At 42.5% G+C, this 19206-nt stretch overlaps 1 protein-coding gene across 3 annotated transcripts in view; it reads right to left on the reverse strand.

The window, feature by feature from the left end:
• LOC146060500 (uncharacterized) overlaps nucleotides 1-19206 on the reverse strand; it is a 334626-nt gene that overhangs the window by 270610 nt on the left and 44810 nt on the right. Inside the window, exons 3-6 of one of the 3 annotated variants that reach the window (XM_083173756.1) lie at nucleotides 19001-19147; nucleotides 17970-18081; nucleotides 17771-17883; nucleotides 15041-15167 (exon numbers count right to left, since the gene is read on the reverse strand). In XM_083173756.1, the coding sequence (XP_083029882.1) occupies nucleotides 15041-15167; nucleotides 17771-17883; nucleotides 17970-18081; nucleotides 19001-19147 (499 nt within the window). Of the gene's footprint in view, nucleotides 1-15040; nucleotides 15177-17770; nucleotides 17884-17969; nucleotides 18082-19000; nucleotides 19148-19206 lie in introns of those variants that run through there. The other 2 variants (XM_083173755.1, XM_083173757.1) reach the window with 2 other exon arrangements.

Raw genomic sequence — 19206 nt, forward strand, 5'->3', positions numbered from 1 at the left:
CTCAGGGGGGATAAATAGCCGAGCCCGGGCAGTGCTATTCAGCAGCAGCTCCAGGCACCATGGGCGTTTTTCTACCCTAATCTCCGCTGATAGCCAGTCTCTTTCATTACAAAGTAAGACGATTTTTTGACCATATGTTTCCATTTGACTTTTTTGTTAATTAGTGCTGTTCTGTACTGTTTACTGAAATGCTTTATTATAAATGTTATAGGCTCCTTGAGAAAGGTCCACTTAGGACCGAAACGTCGGGGCACAGTATGAAAAAACCATGACTATATGTAATAGTTGAAATAAAAACTGCACTAACTTTGGACTTTTATCTGACCATTGGACTTTATTATTAGGCGAGTGCCTGACTTTCCACGCCCCAGCAGGTGTGGATACACCCCAGACTATTATTGGGATATCCGCTCACCCCGTTTATCCTTTGTCTGGCACCCCGCAATTACAAAATAAATAAGTGCGAGTGCGGTCTACACACGTACATATATATATATATATATATATATATATATATATATATATATATATATATGGAAAAGAGATGGAGGAGGCGCACACAGTGAGTGTGCCGGTGGTCTGGTCTGCTGTCCGTGGTGACATCGTGCTGCTGCTCCCAAACAAGAAAGAGAGTCGGCTTGCTGCTAGCCCGGATGCCGGTACCATTGTGGACGCATTGGTGACGATGATCTTGTTCATGCTTTAAAACCTAAGTGTACGTGAGCTTTTTATTTGTAGTAAAGTGTTGTTGTATTATACTCACTGTGCGCGCCTCCTCCATCTCTTTTCCATGAAAAATTCCCTGGTGACTGGAGACAGTTAACCTCTCGGAGGAAAGGCTGCACTACACTATAGAGGCATCTGAGACCTCATAGACCGATTGAAAATAAGTGGACATTTGCGCATTTGGAAACCTGGTTGTATATATATATATAAATATGTCCAAAAGTTCCGTACCTATAGCAGCTGAGTCACCACGGTGGTGCTCACTCACAAGGACTTTAATCCAACGCACAAAGAACAAGAAAAGAGGGTACTCATCAATCATTGAATAAATGTGAAAAAAAGATTTATTGTTGCTCACATGACACCCGTGTCGTGTCGGCTAACGTTTCGGTCTTGTCCAAGACCTTTGTCAAAGCCAAGCAATGTACAGAAGAGGTCCATCCGCGGGTGGTCATGGTGGTCCGACTGGAGGACACTATATATATATATACATAGAGCAGGAATATGCAGCACTCCACGGCAGTTTAGCAGTAAAAAAGCTTTTAATTTCCAAACAACGTTTCAATATCGTGTAGATATTATCATCAGGTTCAAATAACATGTGTAAAACACTCGCCTTAAATATCCAGTGAACAGTGGTTGGTGGGGCGGGAATAATACAACTATATATCATGTAGTAATGGACATTATCAATTAAGCAACACCGCGATGCCAGACTGCTCATTGAGCCCATGTGGGGTCATAGTGCCAAGTCTGGCAATCCATCGGGCTTCACATTTAAGTAACATGAGTTTGCGATTGCCACCTTGAATAGGGGGCGGCATGTGGTCAATCATTCTATAACGGATGGATGTCAGTCCATGTCTGGCATTCAAGAAGTGTCGGGCAACCGGCTTATCGCTCGAGCCGGTCGCCAAGGCACCCTTTATGGCAGACCTATGGGCTGACATCCGATCTTTAAAGGGACCCTCCGTCTTCCCAATATATGACAATCCGCATGGGCAGATTATTTGGTAGACGGTATAGCATGTTCTACAAGAAAGGGTATGACAGATGGATAAACTCTTACCCGTACGTGGGTGATTGAATGTAGCACCAGGTAGCAAAAATTTACATGCCATACAAGTACAGCATATGCACCCAAGTTTGCGCTGAACAGGTGTATTACAACTGGGAGCTGCATCAGATTTTACTAAAATATTGCGCAGGTTTCTGGAGCGTTTAAAGCTAGGCAACAGTTTAGTCTGACCAAGACCCAAATCTTGGTCAGTCTGTAGTAGGGTCCAATTTTTTGGGGCGATTTTAGTGATCACCGGACTGGCCTGAGTGTAAGTGGTAACCCATGGTAACACATCAGAAGATTTAGTGCTAACAACATTCTGTGATAGCAGATCATTACAGTTCAATGCCATCACTCTAGTCTTAGTATTCAACAATTCAGATATAGGGTAACCACGCACCACAAACCGTCCAATCATCTAATCCAATTGTGTCTCAACCAAATCTGGCTCAGACACAATACGTTTAATTCTTAACATTTGGGAAAAAGGAAGACTTCTAATAGTAGCCCTCGGGTGGCAACTAGAATATTCAAGCAGGCTGTTTCTATCGGTCTCTTTTTTATATAAATTAGTACTTATGACACACTCATTGATGGTAATCATTACATCGAGGAAGCTAATATGATGTTTATCAAAGGTGAATGTAAACTTAATGGGGTCAGGGCCTGCATTGTGTTGCATCAAAAAGTTACTAAGAACCTGAGAGGGGCCCTTCCAAAATATAAGCAAATCATCGATATATCGATTGTAGTAAACGATGTTTTCAGCAATGATGGGATTATCGAAAAAAAGACTCTGTTCATACTCAAACATAAAGATGTTTGCGTATGAGGGGGCTACCGCCGCCCCCATCGCAACTCCGATTAATTGCAAAAAGAATTCATTATTATACATAAAGTAATTTTTAGATAATATCATGCGCATTCATTCAATAATGAGTGAAATATTAGGACCCACATAGACATCACTTCTGTCAAGGAAATGACGCAGAGCTGATAACCCTAGCTCATGTGGAATCGATGTATATAATGCCGATACATCGATGGAAAAAAGAGTGATCTCACCATCGATGGTCGGGAGCGCAGCCAGATTTCTTAATAATGAATTGGTGTCTAGTAGATAGCGGGGATGACTACGTATGGAGACCTGAAACAAACTGTCAAGATAAACTGACACATGTTGCATCAAGGAGCCCCTGACACTCACACTTTTAGTTTTACATCTGTTAATTTCTTGGATATCGCATTCTCCATCCAAGATGGTTTCCTTATCTCATCTAACTATATGAAATCAGTAAATACAAACAACTATCTTCATTACGACAGTGGTCATTACAGACCCTGGATTCGTAATATCCCTAAAAATCAGATGTTGAGATTAAGACGTAACTGCACAAGAGACTTAGATTTCCACACTCAAACTAATCTCATGGTTAATAATTTTAAAAGACGGGGCTACCCAAATGAACTCCTAATGAACGCCACAAAGTCTGTTGAGACAGTCCAAAGAAACAGTTTACTTAACTCTAAAACAAGTGCCCAAAGGAATCAACAACAATTTGATGGTAAAGAATCCATCATGTTTATATCTAAATATAATACAGAATCAAATAATATTAGAAAAATTATTCAAAGTAATTTTGAGATACTTAAACATGATAGAGTCCTAAACGGGATCTTAGACAAACCTAAAATTATTTTTAGAAGGAACAAAAATATCAGGGACCATATAGCTCCCAGCCTCTTACCTACCAAACCTTCAGCTCCTCACTCCACCTGGCTCCCACCAAAACCACCAGGGAGTTTTAAATGTAATAAATCCATTTGTTTGACGTGCAACTATATAAGTAACAAAAAGAACGTAGTGACCTCTTGTACTAACAAAAAGGTTTTTCCTTTGAAAGACTTTATAAATTGTGAAACAACTTACTGCATTTATGTTCTACAATGTTCATGCAACCTACAATATGTAGGTAGAACAACCCGTAGTATTAAGAGCCGCTTTAGGGAACATCGTAATAATATTATCAAAAAATCATCACATCACACCATTTCCCGTCACTTTAATGCTTTTCATGAAAGTAACCCAAGTAACCTTTCTGTCATGGGCATAGAACACATAGCAATAACCAAAAGAGGAGGTGACAGATTTAGAAAACTTTGCTTAGCTGAAACTAATTGGATCTTTAAATTGGAAACACTGAACCCACAAGGTCTAAATGAAGCCTTAGACTTTACTTGTATGGACTAGATATTTGAATAAAATCATTTGGATATGGCCCATCCAATAAGAACTATTTGTTCCTGTATCCTAGAACTTTATATCTTATTTTATTTTGAAGAAAATTTCTAATCAAAAAAACTCAAAAAAACTCAAAAGAACCCCCAAAAAAACTCATCATCTTTTTCATGCAAAATTCTGTTCTCCTCTAATTTTTCTCTTTTTCTATTATTTATTATTTTTTATTATTATTATTATTATTATTTTTTCTTCTTCTTTTTCTTTTTTACCTGATTATAAATAAATACAAAATAATAAAATAAATAAAACATAAGAACTAAATGTTAAAGTAGTAAACTACCAGAAACTATAACAAAAATAGTGATATAGGGTGTACTAAATGTATGTAGTTGTGTAGATTTAGTATTATCTGATTATGACATCTACTTATACATGTACCCACCCATTATTCAATATGTATAATACTTCTATATCCCTGCCCAATTTAGTTCTTATATCTGTTTTTTTGTTCCCTTATTTGTAGGATAATCGAGATTTCATATTTCTATGAATTACTAAGTATGCCCATTCAGTTTATTGGTGATAATTTTGACATATATCTCTCTCTCTTGTTTAGAATTTATTCTCTGTGCTTGTCATATATATATATTTTTTTGCTATTGTCCAAGGATCGTCGGAGTATGACACTCCAGATAACTATCATGATAAGAGCGGCACATTATTGTGATATTCTAAATGCGCACCTACTACCTTTAGCTAAATACTATAATGATTAAATATTCTAACATTTAAATAACAACTTTAAACAACTAATAAGACCGATTGTCTAATGTCTGCATAATGTTTATTGATGTGTATCGGACACACTGTATAATATACTCTATATATTAATTTCTCTTCTTTTTCTTTTTCTTTATATCCTCCGCTAATCTTACCCCCAATTTTTCACTTATTTTTACCTGATCTATATTTGTATATTTATATTTACGTACTGCTGATTTTTCTATGTAAGATTTATAGTGTGTATGATTACATCATGGGTACTGGCTCTTTAAACTGATTGATATAACCAATTAAACAATAATGGATGCCTTAAATAGAGCCTCTCAAGGAAGTCACAATATGTCTTGAGAAAGTCTCCAGTTTCCGTGGAGACGAAACGCGTTGACGACTTCCGTATTCTACGTCACATCCGGGTACTGACTGTTTCCATGCAAATCCTCCTGTAGCGTTACCGCACGCTAGACTCTCTGCTGGCTGGATTCTCGCCATAAACAACAGCGGCGAATAAGAAGCTCTTATCAACATCATTGAGCTTCTAGAGAGAGGAATTCCAACACCTCCAACAACGTGTACTACCCACGCTACCCACCTGCCGCAGCGGACCAACATCTGACGCCGGCTTATAAGTGAGTGAAAACTTTCCAACATATCACTCTCACGGTGAGGAGCCCCTTACCTTCCAGCAGCGCTATCGTCTGCGCCGGCCTCCTGCAGCTGTGGACTCCCACCCGAAGCCGGCTCACAAGTGAGGTGATTATCACATCCTATTCCCTCAGCCTGCCTACTAACAAATCTACGCTTATAGAGCTTGCTGCTTTTCTACTACATGAGCTATTTTGCTTACTAACTGAATTCTCCAACTTATAAAGCGGATACACAGGAATATCACCCTGTTTGCGTTTTAAGTGGTGAACTAACAAAACCACAAGTGCTTATTAACCCCTTGTCTGCTGGCTAATTGAACTGTGGTTCGTGCGTGTATGCCTGCATGCTAATACAGTGGAGTAAGGGATGTTTACTGACTTATTTCTTTTTGCTCTAACAAGCTAAACAATATTATTATTGGAGGCAATACCCATTATTGGAAACGTTGTACCGGATGTGTCCTTTTATTGTAATTTTATTAAATTTTTTGATTGCAATTTGTATACATATATTTTTTTAAATTAAAGTGTTCTATTATATATCTATATCTTTTTGCATACATAAAGTTTATTAGTAAAAATTGAACAGTGTGTCCGATCTCTTTGTGCACAGCAAATCGATACTATCATTTCGCAGCGCAACGTAACATCTTTAATTGTTTTTTACCTTTTAGTATGAGTGATTGGCTGCTCATAATTACGTTGCTGCAGCACTAAAAAATATATTTTTTTATACATCTTCTAAATTTATTGTTTTTTCAAACAAGCGCCAGGTATTAGACCGAGGAAGTCTGGTGGTCTAGACCATTAGAACTCCCGCTCTATCCCTCCCCCTCCCAAGGAGCCCCTGACAGCCACAAATATATATATATATATATATATACAGTACTATTTTTCTGGAAAAATAGGTCCAGGAACTCCAGGTCTGGGACAGGTTCAATTAAATTAAAAAATATATATATAATAGAGGGAATTATATATAAAGGGAATATAATAGAGGGAGAGAGAGAGATAGATGTATATATTGTATTTAGAAACAAAGGCACTCACAGAAGACTTTAAAATAAAGATTATCTTATGGAAAGTAGATTTTCAGTTCCTGATGATGTCATATTTAATTAGAGGTTCAGGAACTGAATTCCTGCTGGTTCCTGCTTAAAAATAGCACTGTATACATATATATATATATATATATATAATAGAGTATGATAATAGGAGAACTGCAGAGCATATGAATTAACGAGTATAAGATGGTAGCTAACTGCAGGCTACTGTATATGGCTACCAGGAGGTGCGGCATATACCGAGTGATATGTGATACACAGATACTGGAAGTGAGAAGGACTGAATACAACATGTACTAAGAAATAACAAGAACAATACACTAATGAAAACTAAATCAGAAAGAACATAAGAATAATAACTGCAATGAGTACATCTGATAAAAGGCATGCAAATAAGCACAGGACTGGGTCTCCACAAGGCAGAGTATTCAGCAAACAGGACTGGAAGCTTTCTCAACATGAGGAGATTATCACCAGCAAAGTACCTGTGCAGAGGAAGTACTTTTACTAGGCAGTACAACCAATCCCAAATGTGCCTGCCTAAAGATTAAATGGTGTGCAGTTGCTTCGCTGCGCACCTTGAAGTGAACACATGGTCAATCAGCTTCCCGGCATTGGAGAATGCTGTCCGACACTAGCATCCCCATTGTAGGCGATCAGCGGCTCCTGGCACTGCAGCATCTGTGCTTTCAGATGCCGGATGTACGTCACCAGCCGCTACAGCCAGAAGAGCCACAGCGTCCCAGTCGCTTGGCAACCACCGGGAGCTGCAACCCCAGAGCATCACAGGGCAACTTCTAACAACTAGGAATGCTGGCCTTATTAACCCCACTGTGTGTACTGTACTGGTGGCCATAATCCCAGTATGCTTACTGTACTGGAACTCCTGGCCATAATACCCCACTGTGTGTGTTGTTCTGTGACTTCTGGCCATAATCCCACTGTGCATTCTGTACTGGGACTGCTGGCAGTGGCGGATTCAGGGGGGGGGCACCCAGGCACGTGCCCCCCCTGTCATTGCATTTTGTAGCTGAGGACCAGTGCTTTCCAACGAGCCCAGCCCCGTGTCTCTAGCCCCCCGGGAACCGGAGATATCGCCTGGCAAAGGTGTAACTTTTTTCCCCGTAGGATAATATGGGACCCGTCAATTCCGACCCCCACCCTGTTCCGACGGCTGCCAGTTCCCGTCCTGGCATCATAGAAGCTTGTGGTTGATCTCTTTCAATTCCAAATCGCTGGGCCTTCAATATGATACCAGGCTGGTCCATATCGGTCAATCGGTTCCAGAGATATTGCGTGTAAACCGATTTTTTTCTTTTTGAAATGTAATTTCATGGCTGTTCATGTTCTTTGAGGGCAGATTACTCTGGAACCAAACGTTCCAGTTTCACTGGACCAAAATCATTCAAAGCCCACTCAAAAGTTCTTCAATATGATACTCATGTAAATGGGTCACTTGCTTCCGAAGATATAGCCGGTTAAATGAGATAACTGGTTAAAAGGGGGGGGGGGTTTCTCCCCCCCCCCCCTCACACCAGAAAATGCAGGGACTAGGCTGGTGTAAAAGGGGCCAAACTGGGAATGCATTTTCTGGTGTGAAAGGGGTATTATTTCAAATAGCCGGTACCTGCAGTGCTCTGAATACAGCCAGGATCTGCCACTGTCAGTGGCTATCACTTCTGCCTGGCGGCGGCTGTCCCCCATTTGCCGCGAGCATGTATTCCCCCTTGGCAATGAACATATAATCCCACATGGCAACGAGCATGGAACCTCTGGCAATGAGCATGGAACCCTTGGCAATGAGCATGTAGATAAGCAGCACTTATGTAGCATAATTTTTAATAGGCATTATGGTGTTTGGCATAATACATAATGGACATAATGGCGTGTAACTTAACGTGTAATGGACATTATGGTGTAAATGTTTAATGCATGCCTTTGGTGGACAATGTCCCTGTTTATGAAGCGTATTGTGAATTTTGGCTTAATCTGTGTGGCATTATGTGAATTCTGGCTCAATCCATGTGGCATTATGTGAATTTTGGCTCAATATATGTGGCATTATGTGAATTTTGGCTTAATCTGTGTGGCATTATGTGAATTTTGGCTCAATCCATGTGGCATTATTTGAATTTTGGCTCAATCCATGTGGAATTATGTGAATTTAGTTTCATTCCATTTGGCATCATGTGTAAGGGCAGAGGCGTAACTCTGGGAGACAATGGAGTCATCTGCCGCCGGGCTCCTGCTCTCAAGGAGCTTGCCAGCTTGAATCAGTTAATTGAAAGCCATTGATATCCCTTCTCAGGCTGACTCCCCCTCCTAATATCATTTTTGCAAGTGTCACATCCTGTATTGGAACCCATGACCTGTTTTACTAGAGACAGACACCTTACTGATTTAGCTATTTGGGGGGCACCAATATTTATCTTGCCTCCGGGCAACTGAAACGAACTTACGCCACTGTGTAAGGGGGAAGTATAAAGGGGTCTAGTATTTTGTTGCATAATGTGTGGAAGTTGTATATGGTGTTGTAGACTACACTCAAGGACACACCTCTGTTGAGTGACCACACCCCTTTTCCGGAGCGCGCCTTTGGCGCGCGTACAACTACATCCTTCGCTTTTGTTGCCATGGTGGGCCTGCGTACTTTAAATGCCAGCGCCTATTTTTAATCCCATTCCCACCCTCTCTCTGCCGCTCTCTTAGCATGTACACTGTCACCACTAACACTGCCCCTCCCCCACCTAAACCCTCTTTTATCATGGTGCCCCCCCTGTCATTTTATCCTGGATCCGCCCCTGACTGCTGGCCATAATTAACTGTTTGTTAATGGTACTGTGGCCGCTGTCCAGACCCCACCATTTGTTAATGGTACTGTGACTGCTGGCCTTATCCAAACTGTGTATACAGAAATGTGACTGCTGGCCATACCCCACTGTGTATATGGTACTGTGGCTGCTGTCCGTATACTGGACTTGTGGATAAAGCCCTTAAATCACTTTGCAACGAACCAAGGGTTGACAATCTCTTGAACTATAATTTGGCGACCATACTTATTCCTAGGTTTAAAGGCCCCCATACACTATGCGATTTGGGCACGATTTCACCCGATTCGGATGAATCGGGCCGTGAAATCGGCCCAAATCGCACTTGCAGACACCCCGTCCGATCCGATGCGCGGTCCCGTGCGCATCGGATCGGGGTCGGGAGGTCGGACGGGCTGCACATAAGATTTGCTAAATCTTATGTGCAGCCCAGCCCCGGAGCCGTGCGGGGGATGACAGCGGGCGGGGGATGCCAGCTATAGAGAGCCGAGCAGGGGGATGCTGCATAGGGAACCGGGCAGGAGGAGGGTGACAGCGGGAGCAGCGCGCTGGGCAGGGAGGATGACGCTGGCTGCCGGGCAGCGGTGGGAGCCGGGAGGAACACACTAACTTGAAAAAAGAAAAAGCCCATACAGATGACTAGCAAGCCATTGATTGGCTGAGACCTCTCTCAGCCAATCAGCGATTGGCTGAGAGAGGTCTCAGCCAATCAATGGCTTGCTAGTCATTCTGTATGGGCTTTTTTTTTTTTTCAAGTTATCTGTGTTCCTCCCGGCTCCCTCCACTGCCCGGCAGCCAGCGTCATCCTCCCTGCCGAGTGTGCTGCTCCCGCTGTCACCCTCCTCCTGCCCGGCTCCCTATGCAGCCTCCCCCTGCTCGGCTCTCTATTAGCCGGCATCCCCCGCCCGCTGATGACCCCCCCGCACGGCTCCCTCCTCCTGCAGCTCCCCGGGGACCGCATATGATAAATCCATGCGATTTATCATATGCAAACCTTGGCACATCAAGTGCCTAATCGTGTGTCCCCCTCCCGTGGAGCTGCAGGGGAAATCAGGTCCGACTTGTCCTTAGGACAAGTCGGACTAATGTATGGGGGCCTTAAGTCATACATTGTATCTTTTTTTCTGATGGACAGAAATGTGAAGAGATGCAAAGAGATGTTGGTGAACAAATTGTCAGCTCAAGTGGCACGTGCCACTGCAACATCTTCTTCAGTTTCTCCTGCAACTGCAGCTGTTAGGAAAAAACACAATTTTTCTAAGGGAGTCACTGGTGGTAATGCAGATCTTTCTGCAACATGCATATGACATCTGGTCGGTTCTAAAAGAACTGCCTACAATTAGGGACGTGTCTACTGTGACTCCATTTGATACAGTTACCACTCAAAGAATTATAAATGATTATTTCAGTGATAGCATAAAAATAGGCATCTCAGACAGTCATTTTGCCTCATGGCAGGAAAAAACGGTAGTTTGAAGGCCCTTGCACAGCCACAAACTAGCTTTGCTTTACTTAAAATTTCCACCCCCCAGTGTGTACTCTGTAACCTTTGTCAGCAACCGCCGTAGGAGGATACTTCCCCAAAGTGACAAATTCCGCCAGGAAGAACTTTGCCGGCAATTACATCCACAAAATACAGAGGCATCTGTAATGGTGGATTCCAGCGGGGATGAATTTATATTGTGGGAAGAAGAGGATGTAGACACTGATGGGGTGAGGAATCGGAGGATTATGATGACATTTTGCCTCTATAGAGCCAGTTCCTGCAGGAAGAGATCATTGCCAGCTTGTTTTGTGGGGGCCCAAACAAACAATTAATTTCAGCCACAAGTGTGGCAATCCCTGTCGCTGAAATTATTGGTTTGTTTAACTGTGTATGTCCGGTTTATAGTGGCATAACAATAGCCCCGCAGTGACAGAGAGGCGCAGAGTAAGTGTGGGCGATGGGGGGCTGCAGGGGCTACCGTTGCACTGACCTGCCTTTACCCTCCAACTTGCTGCCATGTCTGTGGCCGGGTCCGGCAGATCTACCTCTCTGCAGTCCCGGCGCCCTTCACAGCAAACAGTTTTTGAAGGTGCTAGAAGAGGTGGCAGCCTTAAAAATGGTCTGCTGTTAGAGGTAGCCATTTTGGGAGGGTCATTTTCATTAGCAGGAGCCAGGAGGAGCGCCGGGACCTCAGAGATGTAAACTTTGGATCCAGGCTACAGGCTCATCGGCAGCAAGCGGAGGGGTATGGCAGGTTTGGGGTGGTTTAACTTATCTTGGGTGGGGGGGCTTCCAAAATGTAAAATTTTCTAGTTTCGCCACTGTCTGTTTAATGTGTACAGCATAAGGATGGCTGGAAAAGTCCAAGCACAACTCTATCTTGCACCTCTTTCTTTGCATTATGCTCTGTTTGGAGCATTGCTTTATAGTTTATTAAACTTTCACCCTGTAATTGAGGTTAATAATACAGTAGGAACAAAAACAGGCCAAAATGTGGTGATTTTACCAGTTTGTTTTTTTTTTTTTTCATTTAAAAAAAAAAAATACAGTTCCAAAACCAGAACCAAAACTAACAAGGGCGGTTTTGGCAAAACCAAATACAGATCCAAAACCAAACGAGGAGGCTGGCACAAATCTCTATGCACAAAATATCATTAACAATATTGTTATCATGCATGTCGTTAACGATAAATGTACTCAAATGAACTTTCAAAATTACTGCCTATTTTGTTCACTAAAAAAGATGGTACTTGTTTCCTAGCAGGGCACCCAGTACACTGTACGTGTACAGGGCTATACTCCGTAGCAAAATCGCATTGCATTGCATCTCATGGGCCATTATAGTGCCATGCAATGCAATGCGATGCAATTTTTTTATGTAATTTATACACTGCTCTGTTGGCCCTAGGGGATTGCATTGCATTGCACCTCCCGAAAAATTGCATGAGATGTTATAGGGTGCGATGCCATGCCATGAGCTATACACTTGTATGACATACAATGAGGTTTCACTGACCCCCACACTATCCACGCCACCCCGAAGCGTGGTGTGCGGAGGCGGAACGCGTCCTCCCGACTTTTTCATATCCCCACTATCCACGTCGGCGTGGAGTTGATTTTATATAGTGTGGCGAGCGCAGTGAGCCACCGAGCCCGAAGCGTGGCGAGAGCAGCGAGCCATGCGAGGGGACGCGGATTACTTTACATGTATTCCGCGTCCCCTCGCGGGGCTCGCCAAAATCACATTGCATTGCATATAAATGAAATGCAATGCGATTTTGCTATGGTAGAGTACGTAAGAAAACTGGGCGCCCTGCTAAGAAACAAGTACCAAAAAGATAAATCAATACATTTAATGAATGAGAGAGACCCTTATCTGTAATAGCACAGTAGGAATTTAATTAATCGTTACATGCAATGACAAATAAACCTGACAAAAAGCAGGCAGGAGATCCCCCATCAGCAAATGAACACTTTGATGGTGGTGTAGTGGGCACTAGGGTCACCTGTTGCCCCTTTGCTGTAACAGTCCCTACATTTCCCCATATTTCAGAAGGAAATGTCGAGAAACATTATGTGAAAGCTAATATATTCATAACCGCAATATGTTTTTATCTTGTCACTTTTAACTATGTTAAAAGAATAGAAGATTGGCTGTTGGCTGTAGAAGACTAACTAGGCAGCTTGTTGCAATAACATTTAGGGGGAAATTTACTAACACAAATTTGTGGGAAAAATCGTATTTTCATACGAAAATATGAATTTTTTTGGCGTATACGTATTTACTATGCCAAAAATACAAATTTTCATATTCATATTGATGGGACATTCGTATTTGTATTTACAAATATGAATAAATACACCATCAATAGAATACGACAGAAATCACCATTCAAATGGAATGGTGGTTCCTAATTAGTGTAAAATGGCTGCAAATATACGGCAGGAAAATCTACTTTATTTTCCTGTAGTATTTGGCAGAAGCCTGCACGGATCAGTCAGATCCGTGCAGGCTTCAGTATTAAAAAAATAGAGAAATATATAAATAAATTTAAAAAAAACGGTGTGGGGTCCCCCCCACAGCTGTAACCAGCACCAGGCTGAAAGAGCCGGGGCCGGTAATAAAAAATCAGGAAACCCGACAAATAGGGGTTCCCCGATTTTTTAAAACCAGCCCCAGGCTCCAGGTTCCGGGGCTGGTTCCCAAAATACGGGGGACAAAATGACTAGGGGTCCCCCGTATTTTAAGAACCAGCCCCAGGCCAAACCAGCCAGCAGGGTAATGTCACAGCCGGGGGACACTTATTAGATAAGGTCCCGCGGCCAAAACATTTATCCCTACTGACCAGTCAGTCTGGCCAGGGGCCCTGGGGAAATTAAGGGGTCCCCCCTCCAGGACTTACCTGACCAGGCTGAAGCCTGGTGCTGTCCCCGGTGACCCTGTGTGGTGGTCACCGGGCTGATTCAGTGTAAAAAAATAGAATAAAAACTATTGTCTTTTACTGTGGAACTATGAGTCCCAGCAAGCCTCCCCCGCATGCTGGGACTTGGAGAACCATTTGGAGAACCACAAGTCCCAGCTTTCTCTGTTCCTGATTGGCTAAGGAATTGAATGGAAAAGAAAGCTTTCAGCTCACCTCATATTCATATCATATGTGAGTGTATCCTATATGATAACAGGATTCGAAAATAGAAGAATTGTAGTAATTGAATTTAGGGACTCCGGTCAGTTCCGGATGATACAAGACTGGTCATATATTAGAACGATATCAGACGCATGATTTCGACGGGTCGCACGATTGTGCTCACAATGTGAGGTATACCTTGCGATGTGCGGTCCCACTGGTCGTGAGGTCGCTCAAATGATCATGCGTGCTGCACGTATGATCAGTCGGGATGGTCTGCGGTCGTAAATAGATCGTATGTATTTTTTAGCACATTCGATTGCTTGTTCAATTGATCATAAGAGCTGCATACTATGGCCAGCTTTACTATTTTACTTATATATCATTTTATGATAAAGAGAACACAGTGCTTTGTATAAGAATGAACAGAGACTAGTGTATATTAGTAACTAAAGGGTTTGGATTTTGACTCTGCACATATGAGATAAGATGGCATCAGCTGCTACATTACCAAAGTGGATGACAGTCACTGCTTGAGAGAGAGGGAAGTGCTACCAGATAAACAGATGTTCAAGAGCAGGCTTGGCAACCTGTGGCCCTCCAGCTGTTGTGAAACCACAAGTCCCAGCATGCTTTGCCACAGTTTTTCTATTAGGGAATGCTAAAACTGTGGCAAGACATGTTGGTATGTGTAGTTTCACAACAGCCAGAGAGCCACAGGTTGGCTAGGCCTGGGCTAGAGGAATGCTGCCAGAAAGCATGACCGGGCACAGTACTTGGGTCAGTTGTTCGGCATTGCTGGACCAATCACAATCAGCCAGGTGCTGCGTGTAAGCCAGATGAGATAAAAGGGGTTTGACTGGAGTGATGGAGGGGACAAGCATCACCACTGCCACCTGGTAAGCCAGAGTTCCACATGTACTGAATTTTAAACGAAAACTCCACATAGACAACTTACATAATTTTTGGGGAGAAGCAGCCAAATTAACAATTTAGATCTGTCAGTCCAACATGATGTAAGTTCAAATGTGTTCAGCAGATATATCTACTTTTGTAGCAACAACAAAGCACAATTTGGTTACCTTTATCATTTTTTAATTTGAAAGTTTCCATTTTGTTTATGGCAAAACACAAGTCTTTACTTTCAACCGATTTTGGCCGCCTCCTTGAGAATGATTTCCATGTTCTAAGCTTGTTATCAATTCCTGACTGGCAATACTGAAAATGTATAAGAAAAGATTGGTTACATGTCATATGAGGAAACCAGGACTTTCTGCACAAGACAATAAAGTAGTATTAATGTATGAACATAAAACCATATCCCCAACATAAGGCCCAGTTCAGAACTACTACCGCAGTACAACTTTGTTCTCAAAATGGCCAAAAACATGGTGCACTGCAGGTGGGACAGATGCTACACGTGCAGAGAGAGAGTTAGATTTGGGTGAGTTATTTTGTTTCTGTGTAAATACTGGCTGCTTTATTTTTACACTGCAATTTAGATTTCAGGTTCAACACACTCCACCCAAATAAAAATCTGTCTGCACATGTTACATTTGCCCCACCTTCAGCGCACATTTTGAGAACAAATTTTTCCTGCGATCAGAATTAGGCCCATAATCTCATCAGAATCAGAATCAGAATCAACTTTATTGGCCATGTGTGCTTGCGCACACTAGGAATTTTTTGTGGAGTACAGTGCAGCATCAAGCAGGGATGAAATGGGGGGGGGGGGGGGGGAACGACGACACATTACATGCATACCATTGAGACATTTTACACATTCCATTGAGACATTAAACGCATTACATTGAGAGCATTAAGACATCACTAGCGGGGATCACATGCCTGCCAAGCTGCACAGCGCCTAGGCAGCCATCAGCGGCGCCACTGGTCGTTGCAGCAGCCAGGTAGGTAGCAATATAAGCAGGACAGTACATTTATCACATAGGGGACATGAACCCGCCGAGCTGAACAGTGCCTAGGCAGCCATCGGCGGCGCCACTGGTCGTTGCGGCAGCCAGGTAGGTAGCAATATAAGCAGGGACAGTACATTTATCACACAGGGGACACATACCCGCCAAGCTGCACAGCGCCTAGGCAGCCATCAGCGGCGCCACTGGTCGTTGCAGCAGCCAGGTAGGTAGCAATATAAGCAGGACAGTACATTTATCACATAAGGGACATGAACCCGCCGAGCTGAACAGCGCCTAGGCAGCCATCGGCGGCGCCACTGGGCGTTGCGGCAGCCAGGTAGGTAGCAATATAAGCAGGGACAGTACATTTATCACACAGGGGACACATACCCGCCAAGCTGCACAGCGCCTAGGCAGCCATCAGCGGCGCCACTGGTCGTTGCGGCAGCCAGGTAGGTAGCAATATAAGCAGGGACAGTACATTTATCACACAGGGGGCACATACCCGCCAAGCTGCACAGCGCCTAGGCAGCCATCAGCGGCGCCACTGGTCGTTGCAGCAGCCAGGTAGGTAGCAATATAAGCAGGGACAGTACAGTTATCACACAGGAAACACATACCTGCCGAGCTGCACAGCGCCTAGGCAGCCATCAGCGGCGCCACTGGTCGTTGCAGCAGCCAGGCAGGTAGCAATATAAGCAGGGACAGTACAGTTAAGCAGGGACAGTACAGTTAACACATGATACATTTGCACAGTTCCTAGGCAGCCATTTGCGGCGCCAACTTGAATCTTCCTGGGGGAGAGCCGTGGGTGGTGGGGGGAGGAGGGGGCAAAGTCAGTGAGGCCGGGGGAGAGTCAGTGGAAGTGGAGGCGGGGGGGGAGGGCGCGGAGCTGCCACAGAGTTTCTGATTAATTTTTTTTATGTTGTTCCATATGATTGAATAAGTAAAGATAACATGAGGGATAGGACTCATGTTTATGGTAGAAAATACAAATTATATTTATGCTAATACATACATTTTACATATGATTAAAAGAAACAATAAAATGTTGTTACCTAAAACACCTAACAATACACTAGAAAACAATAATCTAACTTCCATAGATGCTAGTGGGTATGGCATGCAGTAAACATGTTAACAATGACAAACTGTACTATGTTGACATGGATAAAATGTTTACATGCTACATGCCAACACTTGCACTATGTACATATGGTTAAAATGTTGAAATAATGTCGACAATACGAATCTTAGGGATAGGTTTAGTGTTAAGGTGCACTTGTTCGACTTGTCCTAAGGACAGGTTGGACCCAATATATGAGCTCCCCTGGCGGCTCACATTTGATATGGCACTTGATGTCATGCATGTAATACTCCTGGGAAGCTAAAGGCGGGAAGCAGGAGAATTAAAACCAACACATTCAAAAGAATGGACAGCCGCTAAGTGGCTGAGAGAGGTTGAATGTGTTTATTTTAATCTATTGCCGCTCAACGTCCACTACCGCCGCCAGCTGGAGAGTGGGGTAAGCACCTCTTATGCACGGCGCACTCCCGCGCAGGGATCGGATGCGATACATTGTGGGTTCTAAAAAGCACCCATGATGTGCCAATGACTGCTGCACCTACAATTTATTTTATATTCAGTCTGTCTGACTTCTGACACCGATCCCATCCGATGTGCATTGGACCGTGCATCGGATCGGATGTCAGATACATGTGATTTGGGCCCGATGTTAGCCCTATCTATCGTAATCGGGTGAAATGGGCACCTTAAGATTGAGTTGTCAACATTTCAGCAAATCAATTTGTTAATTTAATAATTGTTAAATATCTAGCTATTATACAAATGAAATAAGACAAAAAATATTAAACTATTTTATAAACTATACTTACCTCGTCTTTGGATTCATGTTCGGCCAGAAGAAAATTCATCTTATTTTCAATTAGAGTGAAGGCATGATTTACAAAATGGGTCATTTCTGGTGAGAGTTCAGTATAACCATCATCTGAAAAAGTAATTTATAACACTGCATAAAATGGTTTATCTATCTGTTAATTATCTACATTCACAGGTGGAATATATCTTACAAACCTGAAAGATTACATCCTATTTGATCTGCTGTTTTTATCCACTGATTACAAAGCCAGACCTGTGTATTTTTTTCACTTTTCTCATGTTCTGCATCGCTCATGTTTGGCGGACACTGGATATGGAAGAAAATTAAATATTTGAGCATATTAATCAAGGCCACAAATAGGGGAATTTAAAACAGCACTATCAGTGAGTTGTGCAGACTGTATATCTTTTGTAAACAATTAAATGGAAATGCAGAAAAAAATAACTTCTCTCTTAAACAGTAGGTGCCGCGGTGGGATTAAAACATGTCGATCACATAAATTTGGTGGGAGGAGAATTTCACTATTGAAAATTAATAATAAGATGATCAATGTACTTAATGTAAAGGTGCCCACACACTAGAACGATTTTTGGGCCGATTGGCCGATTTCCGATAATCGGTCAAAAATCGGCCGATTTTTGTCCGATGCGCGCTCCCGTGGATCTTTAGCTGAATCTTCTGATCTTACGTGCTGCACAAAAGATCAGAAGATTTAACAAAAGATCCATAGGAACGCACACGGGATCTTAAGAAAAATCTTTGGTAAAGATGTGCGCTTGCCTGAAATCTTTTGTCCAGGACGGAAAAAAAGATTTCAAGGCTAATTTATGCGCACATCTTACGATCGCAGATCTTTCTAGTGTGTGGGCACCTTAAGGATCTACAGATTGTGGAGACAATGTCTACAAAAAATGATAAAGATCAACAGCTACTACAGGTAGAGGACAAAGGATGATTAAATTAAATGTTAAGGGCTCTTTGGGCCTCAATGACAATTATTTGGCTGCATCCTTAGAAAACATTATTACTGTATGGTATAACTGAAGATTGTTTTACATTTTATGGATCAACATCATGGCTTAAAGTGGATCTGGAAAGGTGGTACTCTTTCCCATGCCACTGATACCCTGCCCATTCGAATACACATCTTAGTAAATTTCCCCCAATGTGTATTTAAGCAAAGTCTGCAGTTCCATCCAGAAGCCCTGGCTGTACTGTTGCTTACCAGAAGGCTGGGATCATTTGGATGGCCGCTGAAATGTTTTTGTACGTAATCGTTTCCAAGGAGTTTGAATATCATTTGTCTTTCTTTTGGATTATCTAGAAAAGGCCGTACTTTTTCAGCAAATACTACTCCAATTTTGTCCAACATCTACAAGAAAAAAAGAAGAAAACATTATTTATTAATTTGAATACCTACAATATACTCTA

This window comes from Crinia signifera, chromosome 2 (assembly GCF_055691185.1).
Source record: "Crinia signifera chromosome 2, ASM5569118v1, whole genome shotgun sequence".
Taxonomy (NCBI): Eukaryota; Metazoa; Chordata; class Amphibia; order Anura; family Myobatrachidae; genus Crinia; species Crinia signifera.